The 13,744-nt window shown below is 44.8% G+C and overlaps 1 protein-coding gene across 1 annotated transcript; it reads left to right on the plus strand.

Moving 5' to 3' along the window:
• Nucleotides 1-3,265: 3,265 nt before the first annotated feature.
• lnx2a (ligand of numb-protein X 2a) lies at nucleotides 3,266-13,507 on the plus strand (the record flags this gene model as incomplete). Its single annotated transcript, XM_083901491.1, has 8 exons — nucleotides 3,266-3,672; nucleotides 8,899-9,137; nucleotides 9,256-9,393; nucleotides 10,145-10,344; nucleotides 11,414-11,827; nucleotides 11,930-12,103; nucleotides 13,008-13,185; nucleotides 13,278-13,507. 8 exons carry the CDS (start codon nucleotides 3,266-3,268, stop codon nucleotides 13,505-13,507), a joined length of 1,980 nt encoding a protein of 659 aa, XP_083757617.1.
• Nucleotides 13,508-13,744: the final 237 nt, after the last annotated feature.

The following is a 13,744-nucleotide window of genomic DNA, read 5'->3' on the forward strand; positions in this document are numbered from 1 at the left end:
AAAAAAGATAACTAAATAAAAATGAATTGTATGTTTACAAAACGAAACCCTTTCCCCCCTCAGTTTTAAAAGGATGTGTTTTATGAGTTGTATTTATTATTATTTATGTTGTGTTTATGTTTGCACTTCAGTCTACTTTCTTGTGGACTGTTATATTTGATTCAGGGATGGTTGTTTCTCTGTCCTTATACACTTTTGAAGTGGCATATATTGCTGTGTTTTTACAATACTTGTCATGACCTTTTTGAATCTTACACCTGGCAAATACTCCACATTACAAATAACTACACTATAATTAATAATAAAAAACTTAACATTTACAAAAAAACAACAACTGGAAAACCCATTTTCATTTAAAATTAAATGAAAAATCACATCGCTATATGATCGCATGTGTCGGGTATTTTTGAGCAGGCAGTGTGCGAGCCACCCATCGCCTCCCCTTGGATTGACAGCCGAAGACACCGCCCCTCCGCGTTGACGAACACCAGTAGGCGGGACCAGAGTCGCCAAAGGCAGGGGGGCGTTTTCGTGCGGGTTTTGCGGACGGTCCGTTGCGGCGGATGCGTGATTTGAGGTCCCCGCGTCCCATTGTCGTCCCTTCTTCCCCCGGGGCCGGAGCGCGCGGCGCAGAGGAACGACGCGAACGGGTAACGTGACATGTGCACATATGGAGAGTATGAAGGGTAAGAGAGTGTGTGCAGCAGCAGCAGCAGCAGCAGCAGCAGCATCTGTGGCTTTGCACTGATGTCGCTTCATCTGTCCTCGCTTCTCTTCTCCGCCTGTGGAGGGTGGGATGGACGGATGGATGGATGGATGGATGGAGGGATGGAGGAGGGATGGAGCCAGACATGATGGGGACAATGATGTTAAACAAGCCTGTGTAGACTGTTCAAACGCGGGTTGCTTAGATCATGACAGTGCAGTTTGGCGTGTTTCCAACAGGGACTGAGGATTGAAGGATTGACTAATGTCAGTTGTGTCAGTGGCATGTGTTGTTGTTATTGCACGTCTGTCTGGACTCTTGTGTGTGCGTGTGTGTCTGTGTGTGTGTGTTTGTGTGTGTCTTACAGATCTTGCAGGCCTGCCTTTTTGCAAGATAAGAGAGGGACGAGATGATGGTGGTGGTTATGAAAATATAGGCTAAGCCGACAGAACCAGAGATTTTAAATCTGTGGCCTAAAACATCACCATCACATCATCTTCTATGGAACGTGCACGTGAGCTTGGTCCCAGAGCTCGTGCTGTGCTGTGTGTGTGTGTGTGTGTGTGTGTGTGTTAAGATTAGACTGACATGTGTGGTGAGAAATGAAAACATGAGTAGGGACAGGTGCAGCAGGGGCTGGCACAGTTATTTATTAATACACTATGAAAGCAGTGCAATGACAATAACAGCATGGCCTTGGACTCTCTCTCTCTCACACACACACACACACACACACACACACTGAGATGAAAAGAAAGATATTCCACAAGCACTCGCCTGCCCTTGTTGTGTGAGTTGCCACAGATCCCAGCTGTGTTTAAAATAGATTTAAGTGCTTTTTCGTGGGCCGAGGCTCTAAAAACTGCTGTCACAGTGAAAAGCCCTGAATGCTTTTACTTATTGATAAAGGACTGTTTGCAAGGAATCAGGAGCCGAAAAGAAGCTTCTTCTTCTTCTTCTTCTTCTTCTTCTTCTTCTTCTTCTTCTTCTTCTTCTTCTTCTTCTTCTTCTTCTTCTTCTTCTTCTTCTTCTTCTTCTGCATGATGCATTTACAAGTTGTCTGTGTGTGTGTGGTGATGTCACAGCTTTGTTATAGGAACAGAGGAGCCTTGTGTCCTCATGATTAATTCATGTCCAGCTGCGGGATCGAGACAGAAGCGACCAGTCACACATATAGGAGACAGGAGCACGTACTTGAAGGAGTCAGTAAGTACAGGTTCGGCCGGGCCAAGGAGACAGACGAGACAGGTTGTGGGGTAGCAGCAACAACAACAACAACAACAACAATAACAACAACAACAAAATGAGACCAAGGGGACTGCACTGTCTGACAAGTGTTCAGGCTGTAGCACAGAGAGAGCATCCTGCTGAGAGGAGAGCATCTGCCTTTGTGGCTCCGCTGCATCCTTCTCTCAGCTACACTCTGAATGTCAAGCCCCACTGAACAGAACAGGCTCCAGGTCGTCATGGAGACAGGAGCAGACCCTCACTGGAACAGAGGAAGGTAGTCAGTGTTGGTTTGGCTGGAGCTGCCATGTGTGTGCGTGTGTGTGTGTGTGCTGTGGTACGCCCTCTGCTGTCTGATGGAAAGCAAGCCGAGCCCCCCCCCCCCCCCCACAGGAGGGAGGGGATGAGCAGAGGGGTCTGAGTGGATGTGAAACACTGTGGGAAATGATGAGCGTTTACCTGTGGAGGCTCGTTCTGTTCTACTCTGCAGAGAGCTTTATTTGGAGATTTTTTTGTGCTCCAGGCATGTTCTCTTTCCTCTGCAGAGGAGACTCTGAGTGCATCATCTGCTGCTGCTGCTGCTGCTGCTGCTGCTGCTGCTGCTGCTGCTGCTGCTGCTGCTGCTGCTGCTGCTGAGCGGAAACTATCAAGTTTACAAAGTAGTAGTAGCTCTGTGATACATATCCTGCCGTATATCAGGATGCAAGGTGATATATTGCAGTTTCCCCTCCGAAAAACAACAGTCTACTTGAAGAAAAACCCTCAAAATAACAACGATTATGCATGAACAATATAGATTTTTCTCAATCTAGGGAGAGGAATTGATATATTACTCCCCTTAATCTCTTTTAACCCCTCTTCCTGTCTCTCTCTGTCTTTTTCGCTTTCTCCACTCTCACTTCCGCTGATCTGTGTCCTCTCCCCCCCATAATTCTCCTCTCTGTGGAATTGGAAGATTGCAGCAGGCGAGAGCAAAGGAGAGATTATACTGTCAGATTAGTGGACGGAAGCAGCAATACATAATCTCAGGCAGCACACACACACACACACACACACACACACACAGTGCCACTCTCCCTGTCACGTGCTCAAAGCATTTGCCACATGAATCAAATGTCAGACACTTTATTTCCTGAAACAGCAGATGTTTAACAGATCTTTTGCCCTCTGACCTTCAGGGTGATGTGCCATCAGCCACTGGGGGGCATCGGTCCTCTCTGCCACTTATTCATCCCCTGAAGTTTATGGGATAGGAGTGCGTGCCCCTCTCCCAACACTGCAGCACCACTGGAGTCATTTGTGCCAAAGCGGAGTTGTGCTGAAGGAGCAGACATGGGCAGCCCGGCCTGCGAGGTGGCGCTCGCCGCGCCGCTGGAGCCGGCTCTGGTTGAACCCGTGTGCCCCGAGTGCGGCCAGATCCACCGCAGCCGGGAGAACCACCTCTACAACTACCGCCTGGAGGTGGACGACGACCTGGTGTGCCACATCTGCCTGCAGCCGCTGGTGCAGCCGCTGGACACGCCGTGCGGACACACGTTCTGCGCCCGCTGCCTGCGCAGCTTCCTCCAGGAGAGGGACTTCTGCCCGCTGGACAGGACGCGGCTGCAGCTGCAGGCGTGCCGCAGGTCCAGCATACTGGTGCACAAGCTGCTGGACAAGCTGTCCGTGTCCTGCCCTTTGACCCCAGTCTGCTCCCTCAGCATGCCACGCTGTGACCTGGAGGCACACCTCAAACACAGGTAATAAAGCTCACTCACTCACTCACACACTTACAGTACAATAGATGGATCCTTGCATGACAGGGTGAAATATGGACAAACACACCCATATATGGTCACACATCAAACACTCTGAGCAGATGACTAACCATTAGTCAACTATTTCTGAAGTATAAACATGATTTAAACTGAATTATTCGATTGTTCGGTGATCAGATTGTTTTTTTTATGTCTCTAACTCACTAAATGTTGAATTGCAGCATGATTTAAAGCGATGGTCATGTGACTTTTGGTGATTGTTGTTGTTGTTGTGTTGGTTTGCAACCTGTGGCTCTTCAGCCTCATGTGGCCCGCCGGCTCCTCTGCAGTGGTTCCTTGTAGCTTTGAAGACAAAAACAATGTGTTTATTTTAGTGCGTTAACGGCGGTTTACGGCGTCAACGTTAACGCACGTTAACGTATGACGCGTTTCCATGATGACTGACCGGAAAAAGACACGTGTGACGTCATGTTTACGTGACTCCCGATTGTTAAAATGAGTCTCTAAAGTAACGCTAAACTTTAAAAACAGTTCGACTGTAGGCGCGCTAACGGCGCTAAACGAGCTAACGGAGCTAACCGGTAAACGGTGCCTGGACAAACGTAAACATGAAGTCACGCTCGTCTTTTTCCGGTCAGTCGTCATGGAAACGCTTCATACGTTAACGTGTGTTAACCTAGTGCCAAGCACTAGTTTACTTTTACTTTATTTCCACATTTTTCACACTATTTTGTGCGTCACATCCAATGTCTACGTCAAATGCGATATTTAGAAAACCTCCCCGAAAGCCACGTGAATGCAGTTTATGTACATGAAGTAAACTGTAGTTCTTTAAATATAGTCTATGTCTATAAAAAAAACTTTATATATGATATTATCTTCATTTTAAAGGTTTTTTGTGGTTTTATTTGGGTGGAGAAGGGACAAAAAATGTCTCTTTTCATTCTTAAGGGCTACATGAACAGAAAAGATAAACTAAGCAGGGGGGCGTTTGTGTATATAACGCAGCAGGGGCGGGTGGGGACAAGAATCCCTGTCACCGGGCGACAGAAGATCAAAACCCAACAGCGAAAATATAAAGTTACAAACTCAAATACTTTTTAATATCCGTCCACTAAAGGTAATCAAGTAATAATGCAATTACATTCACTTCAAATCCATACCAGTGATCCTCCTGATTGGCTGCTGTCTGATGACATCATTAATCCAGAGTCTCAACATCCTTTAACCTGAGATGTTTCCCCTCCGTACCACACGCTCTGGCTCTCAGCCCTGTTTATGTCCAGGTGCTGTAAGAACTCCTCAGAGGGGGATTATTGGGCTCGCGGTCATGTGATGAGGGATTAGTGGTTCCCTGACCACAGTCATGGGGTTTGACTGAGCAGCAGCTCCGTGGCTCTCAAACCACGTCTGGAACCATGCTGAGCAACTTCAACACCAGAGACCTTTTCAACCACTTTTTCTGTGAGACGGCAAAGGGCAACCCCGGCCTGTGGTGAGTCTGACGTGAGGTCAAGCGCGACTGAGGACGTCCTCTTTCTTTTGACCTCGGTTCTGTCCTCGGTTCTGTAACGGCTCTCTCTCCTGCTTTCTCTGGTTGTGCAGAAACATAAGAGTGTGTGTGTGCGTGAGGACTATTTTGTCTTCTAAACCATAGGAAGTGAGGACTATTTTGTCTTCTAAACCATGGGAAGTGAGGACTATTTTGTCTTCTAAACCATAGGAAGTGAGGACTATTTTGTCATAGGAAGTGAGGACTATTTTGTCTTTAAAGCCATAGGAAGTGAGGACTATTTTGTCATAGGAAGTGAGGACTATTTTGTCTTTAAAGCCATAGGAAGTGAGGACTATTTTGTCATAGGAAGTGAGGACTATTTTGTCTTTAAAGCCATAGGAAGTGAAGACTATTTTGTCATAGGAAGTGAGGACTATTTTGTCTTTAAAGCCATAGGAAGTGAGGACTATTTTGTCATAGGAAGTGAGGACTATTTTGTCTTCTAAACCATAGGAAGTGAGGACTATTTTGTCATAGGAAGTGAGGACTATTTTGTCTTCTAAACCATAGGAAGTGAGGACTATTTTGTCATAGGAAGTGAGGACTATTTTGTCTTTAAAGCCATAGGAAGTGAAGACTATTTTGTCTTCTAAACCATAGGAAGTGAGGACTATTTTGTCTTCTAAACCATAGGAAGTGAGGACTATTTTGTCATAGGAAGTGAGGACTATTTTGTCTTCTAAACCATAGGAAGTGAGGACTATTTTGTCTTCTAAACCATAGGAAGTGAGGACTATTTTGTCTTTAAAGCCATAGGAAGTGAAGACTATTTTGTCTTCTAAACCATAGGAAGTGAGGACTATTTTGTCATAGGAAGTGAGGACTACTTTGTCTTCTAAACCATAGGAAGTGAGGACATGGCTCGTCCTCACTGTTTTTGGGTTAAGACCGAGTTTTAAGGATAAGAGTTTGAATTCTGTTCTTTTATGGACTTTTTCTGGTACAAGGACCAGGATCAAGATCTGGTCCTATAGGGCTAAAGGTTAAAGTTTGGGTTCGGCATTAGCTGGTTTATGGTTAAGGATATGGATTTTTGCTTTGGTAAGAAGTCAATGTGGAGTCCTCAGTTGAGACATTTTGGTCAAAAAAAAGAATTTAAATGTGTAAAAACAAGATCTTAAGCAGTTATTGATTTTGAGACGTCTCTGTGATAGTGTCCTTTGTCCTCCGCTGGTGTTTTGACACCAGCTTATTGACTCTGTTATCCAAGTGGCTAAAACAGATTAAGTCGAGGAGAATTCCCCTTAACAAGCTCACGCTAACAAGCTGTTAAGAGCTTTTTCTGAGTTAGCATCTTTAACGCGAGGCCGCGTTATTGTTGCTAAATGTGCTAAACACTGTGATGATTAGAACAATGTGTCATAAAGTCATAAAGGAAGTTTCTGATTTCTTTAGAATTCCTCCTTTTAAATAAATAAAAAGGTAATAATAATACACATTAATGTTAAGTAATAATAAAGCACTTAAAAAGCTAAATAGCTTAATGTTTCACACGTGAGGTAAAACAAGTGTGTTTGTTGTATTACACTGTTATCGTAGACATTATATGTATGATATAAAAAATACATTTTATTTTGTCTTTTAACTGGTGTTTTTTGTTTTATTTATGTTATTATAGATAAAGATGATTGCACATTTCATACCTAAAATGCAACAGACACATTAGAATATTGTAAGGGAATTGCTTTAGACTGTTCTTTTTGAAACAAACGAATAAAAAGGAGATATTATTATATAACCTATTGTTTTGTCGCTCAGCTCTTCCCTCTTTTCTCTATAAATGATCAGAACACTAAGGTCCGGTCTTTTCACGGCGTCATCGTCAGCCAGTTTAAAAGTTATTGGCAGCGCTTCTCTTTGCCGGAGTCTTTTAATCAATCACGTTGGCAGATGGGTACGTGTCAGGGAAGTTTGCACACACACACACACACACACACACACCGTTGCGTTGCCAGGAGGACGAGGAGAGATGCATTAAGACGAGGTCACTGTGACGAGTAACGTGGACTCGCTGCTCTCTCGCTGCCCCACAGAACCTGGAGCCAAGAGAGTCTGTGACTTTGTCAGTGTCAGATTAAGGATCTCAGATTAAAAGAGGAGAGAGTCAAAGATAATCGTGGTGTGAGAGCTTTCACCGAGTCTTAACCCGTTTAGTCTCAGCGTCTGCGTGAGCTTAATCTGTTCAAGTGTTTAAGTGTTTCTGTTAAAAGGGTTTCCTTCTTCTTCGTCTTCTACTTCTCAAAAACATATAGGCCAAAGACGGACGTAAAGAGGACAAATTAAGATACTACATACGGAAAGGAAAGGCGAGAAATAACGTAGAACTGATTAAAGCGGCGTGCAGGTGCCACATATAGACAAAAACTTCAGCGCGGATCCCTCGAGTCTGTGTGTATTTTTAATTGTTCTCCTGTTAAGAGTTTCTATTTCTGGGTCAGGGCAGCTACAACCGCCTCCATCTGCTTCATTAGGCTCGTTTTTTTGCAGCTCGAAACGTCGTCTTTATGTCGTTTATAAGGCAACGACGCAAAATCTTCCCCTCACATGGTCTTTTCTGTCATGGTTCAAGTTAAATATATCCTTTGGTTTGTGACGAGAGGTCGGGACAACTTTTTAAAAAAAGCTGTAAAAGTCATTTACATCGGATTTCCAAAAGTCAGGAGCTCTAGTTTTGATCTGTTGTAGCCTGTGGCGGACATATTTCACTATTATAACATTAAAGCTACGCTCAGTGAGATAAAATACGCGTTAGCTCGCTCTACAAACGGACAGCTATCACCAATCTGTAAAGTTAGGGTTAGGGTTTCAACGATAATTCTTCTCCAGAATGTCTGCTCTACGTCTGCGAGATCTCACAATTATTTTGCGGCAAATCTCGCAGAGCACCGCTAGCTCTCGTTAGCATCGCGGGCTAGACTGCACTGGTGAGGAGACGCAACTGTCGATATGAGGCATTTAAAGAGGATTACAGCAGAAATGGGACTCTGTCGACGGGAGTATTTGGACCTGTGGGTCTTTGATTAGTCCCTGCACGAGATCTCGCCCAAAGTATCGCGAGATCTCGCAAAGCTTGATCTTTTTTTTTCGTCTTCCATGTCCCCTAAGAGTCATTCATTAATTCATTGGGTGCTATCACCTATCTGTAGGATTAGGGTTAGGGTCTCAATGATAATTCTTCTCCAGAACGTCTGCTCTACGTCTGCGAGATCTCACAATTCTTTTGCGGTGAATCTCGCAGAGTACCGCGAGCTCTCGTTAGCATCGCGGGCTAGACTGCACTGGCGTGGAGACACAACTGTCGATATGAGACATTTAAAGAGGATTACCGCAGAAATGGGACGGGAGTATTTGGACCTGTGGGTCTTTGTTGAGTCCCTGCACGAGATCTCGCCCAAAGTATAGCGAGATCTCGCAAAGCTTGATTTCTTTTTTTTTCGTCTTCTTCTTCCATGTCCCCCCAATGAATTAATGAGGTGAAAGGACAGGGTCACAGGGTCACAGGGTCAACACTGGGTCAAACATGTAGAAGCGACAGAACCTGGAGAAACCCCAACAGACGTGGGTTCCATCACGTTTAAATGTGCTGATGATGAACCTGATTCTCTTTACACGTCAGATGGACTAACAAACTGACACCTGTTGCTTGGTGAAAGGTGTCCTGGGACGCGGTGTCAGCAGACCAGCGTGGACGCCCCGAGGAGCGAGAATGGGGACGAGCGGGCGACGGCGTCCAGCCCTCCCGGGTCACCGCGCTCCCCTCAGACCGACCTGAGAGACCGCACGCCCTCGCCGCCCTCCGGACCTAATAACGCCGGCAGCAACAACGGCCCCGTGTGGACGGACGACGCCGGCCTCGATAACCCTGCCTTTGAGGAGAGCACGGAGGAAGACAGTGCGTCCAATCTTTCTGTTTTCTACGTGGAGAGATTTGAATTGTCGACAGGTTTAGATTGATGAGAAACAGTGTTAATCCCTTAATCTCTCTTCCTCCTCCTCCTCGTCTTCCTCAGGTGTGGTGGGGATGGAGTGTGTCGTCCCCAGAGTGAAGCGGCCCCTCAGTAATCCCTGCATCCACCTCCTTCGCTCCGTCAGCTCCACCTCGTCTGGATGGGACTGTCCCGAGTCTCCTCCTCTCTCAGCTGAAGAGGGTATGACATTTTTTTACTAGAGAGCTGAGAATCCTTTGTTATGGGTGTTATTTGCTGTAATCTGAGGATTTTAAGAGAATAAAGGCGCACACAGGCGTCTGTCTGGGTTCAAATCCCAGCAGATCTTTTTCACGGTGATGCTCTGATCGTTATCGTAAATTTAAGTTCGTAACCCTATAACAGCGATCGTGTCGTGAGACGGCGCGTTTGCATTACCGTAATTACGTGACGCGAAATTCCAACGGTTTCTGAAAGCTGAGAAGTCAAATGTAACGTGCGGTTATTATGGTAATTTCACTAGTTTCCATTTTTTTGGCCATTGAGACGAAGAAAATGTTATTTAAATATGTTTTACACTGTTCAAATTTCAACTTTAACACCGAAATCTGATGTTTACGTCCAATTAGAGTGTTTTTTCTTAATAAATCTTTTGTTTTTCTTCAATTTGAATTGTTAATATACAATTTTAACTTGCAGTACATTGTAAATAACTGCCAGATATTGAAAGTTATTCTGGAAAAATGGGCAAAAGCACTTACCAGGATCATTTCCTGGCCCTTTTATTGTTAAAATAAGCCAAAAATAAGCCAAAAAAAAGTCCACATTCCGAGGCTTAAGTGTTAAAGGGTTAAAATTAGAGGTTTTGTAAGTTTATGTGTCCCTGGGCACGAAAGACACTTCAGCTTTGAGAAATAGCATCTTTGAGCGGTCAGCTATAGCTATAATGTGATTGGTGTGTTGTCCATTACAGGCTGCGTGAAGCTGCCCTCGCTTCCCGAAGGAGAGATAACTGCCATCGAGGTCCACCGGGCCAACCCGTACGTGGAGCTGGGCATCAGCATCGTCGGCGGGAACGAGACGCCGCTCATCAACATCGTGATCCAGGAAGTGTACAGGGACGGCGTCATCGCGCGGGACGGCAGGCTGCTGGCCGGCGACCAGATACTGCAGGTAGTAAAACCTGTTTTGTTTTGTTAAATAATGTTCTTATGTAATTCTTATGTGACACCAATAACACAACCTCAAGCGTCTACCGATAATGACGTCAGTCCAATATAGTAATTTTTTACACCTTTGAAACTACCGTAAGTTATTGTTTGCATGAAAACCTTGTTTTCAGCAGCTTAAAGGGATAGTTCAGACCTATTTTCCAACTCAGCCGGTGTGATGGAGACGCCTGGAGACGTTTTCAAGAAATTTCTTTCAGTTCTTCTCGTTGCCGAGTTCGCTGATGCTATGGCTAGCGCAAGTCAATGATACAAGTTAGCATGGCATTAGAAACACTCATACCGACTCCACAGTGCACCCGAGGCAAATCAATTGTAACGGCAGGTATATAGATGTACATATCTGTGTTGATAGAATGTTTTGAAATAAAACCAACCTTGCAATTTGAAGGATTTATGTCTCAGCAGCAGCAGCAGTGTGTCATACTTCCTGTTAGGCTATGGCAGCGGCGGACTGATTCCGCTGCTGCGGAGAAAGTAGTCCCTCAAAAATGAATGCGATGCGAGGTTAGTTTTGTTTCAAATATTATTCTATCAACACAGATATGTACATCTATAGTCTTACAATTGATTTGCCTCGGGTGCACCGTGGAGTCGGTATGAGTGTTTCTAATGCCATGCTAGCTGGTACCATTGACTTGCGCTAGCCATAGCACTAGCAAACTAGAAAGCAACTAGAAGAACTGAAGGAAATTTCTTGAAAACATCTCCAGATGTCTCCATCACACCGGCTGAGTTGGAAAATAGGTCTTATGTCCAAAATTCCGAACCATCCCTTTAACGGTGTGGCACCTGTGCAACAGCCAACAACCGTTAAAGCTGCGTACGTGAAGCGTTTAGCAACAACCGTTGCCTCTAATTAATGCTTCAGTTGTTCCGCATCTGCTTAAAATGCAAATTGGCAACTGTTTTCAAACATCAGCATCGTTGTAAGGTGACAGTAGGTCAGTGTTGTGCATACAGTGAATTAAACATTAATCCATGTTTATCCCCTTTAACGCGTCTCTTCCCAGGTAAACAACGTGGACATCAGTAACGTGCCCCACAGCTTTGCTCGCTCCACGCTGGCCCGGCCGTGCACCTCGCTGCAGCTGACCGTGCTCAGGGAGCGCCGCTGCGCCTCCCGGGCGCCTCCCTCCTCGTCGTCCTCCACGCCGGCCGTGCCGCACGCGCCCTGCTCCACCCCCGAGGGCTCCCCGTCCAGCCCCACCACGCTGAGGATCACCCTGCACAAGCGGGACTCCGCGGAGCAGCTCGGCATCAAGCTGGTGCGGCGGACGGACGAGTCGGGAGTGTTTGTGTTGGACCTGTTGGACGGAGGCCTGGCAGCCAAGGACGGCAGACTGAGGAGTAACGACCGTGTTTTGGCTGTCAACGACCAGGACCTACGCAACGGTACCCCAGAGCAAGCTGCACAGATTATACAGGTTCATTGATGCTGGTTTTCTTTTTTTCCCCCCGAAAAATGAACGAAATAAGTTGAGGTTTGATTCTTAAAGCTCCTCATTTTCATTACTCTGACTCTGCAGGCGAGCGGAGAGAGAGTCCACCTGCTCGTCGGACGACCCAGCAAACCGACTCCGCCCCCGCCGCCAAAATCAAGCTCCACCAGAGACCTCTACTGCCTTGATCACTTCCTGCCTAACCACAGCTCGACCCCGAGTCCTGTGCCCCTGCTCCTGTCTCGCACCAGCACCCACAGAGTGAGAACCCACACCTCATATCTGTCATTCATTCATAGATCTATCTATCATGATAGATAGATAGATAGATAGATAGATAGATAGATAGATAGATAGATAGATAGATAGATAGATAGATAGATAGATAGATAGATAGATAGATAGATAGATTCTTTTAGCTACTTTAAGCTAAAGATATATAGATAGATAGATAGATAGATAGATAGATAGATAGATAGATAGATAGATAGATAGATAGATAGATAGATAGATAGATAGATAGATAGATAGATAGATAGATAGATTCTTTTAGCTACTTTAAGCTATAGATAGATAGATAGATAGATAGATAGATAGATAGATAGATAGATAGATAGATAGATAGATAGATAGATAGATAGATAGATAGATAGATAGATAGATAGATAGATAGATTCTTTTAGCTACTTTAAGCTATAGATAGATAGATAGATAGATAGATAGATAGATAGATAGATAGATAGATAGATAGATAGATAGATAGATTCTTTTAGCTACTTTAAGCTATAGATAGATAGATAGATAGATAGATAGATAGATAGATAGATAGATAGATAGATAGATAGATAGATAGATAGATAGATAGATAGATAGATAGATAGATAGATAGATAGATAGATAGATAGATCGATATTCTCTTAGCTAGCAATGTCTTATTTTAGCTAACTTTAAGCTAATAGAAAGATAGATAGATAGATAGATAGATAGATAGATAGATAGATAGATAGATAGATAGTCTTCTTTTAGCTAACGTTAAGCTAATATATGATAGACAGACAGATAGATATAAATGTCTTCTCTTAGCAAGCAATGTCTTATTTTAGCTAACTTTAAGCTAACATGATGACAAGATATAATAAAGCTGATTCTGAATACGTTTTCCCAGGACCTTTCCCAGTGTGTGTCCTGTAAGGAGAAACACATCACCGTGAAGAAAGAACCCCTCGAGTCTCTGGGAATGACCGTCGCAGGAGGGAGGGGCAGCAAGAGCGGCGAGCTGCCCATCTTCGTGACCAGCGTCCAGCCACACGGCTGCCTGTCGAGGGACGGACGGATCAAGCGAGGTGAGCGTTTGTTTTCCCGCGAGTAACAGACACACGTCTGCATACGTGTGTGCTTTATCAGTAACAGGAGCGTCTTTACCTGACTCCTCCAGGTGACGTCCTGCTGAGCATCAACGGGGAGGACTTGACGTACCTGAGCCACAGCGAGGCCGTGGGCACCTTGAAGGCCAGCGCCGCTTCGCCCTCAGTGCAGCTGCGAGTGCTGGAGGTCAGCATGGTGGAGGAGCCCGACCCCGACGAGCTGCTGTCCCACACTCACGACAGTGACTTTGATGCCAACTGGTCGCCGTCGTGGGTCATGTGGTTGGGCCTGCCCAGGTAAACAAACAGAGGAGAGGAATAAACAAAACAGACAAGACTTGTGTGCAAGATCCTGCACATATGTTCATAATGTTTGTATTTAATATTTGTGCTTGTTATTTTAGCTTTTCTAACTTAATCTGCCTAATATTTACTGGTTATGAGACTATTTCCCATATTGTCTATATTAACTTTACAAGAGGGGTATTGTTTTTTTATGTATCCTTTTTGTCTTTTATTCTGCATGTTTTTCACCTGT

The sequence above is a fragment of the Microchirus variegatus genome, assembly GCF_963457635.1.
Source record: "Microchirus variegatus genome assembly, chromosome: 15".
Classification (NCBI taxonomy): domain Eukaryota; kingdom Metazoa; phylum Chordata; class Actinopteri; order Pleuronectiformes; family Soleidae; genus Microchirus; species Microchirus variegatus.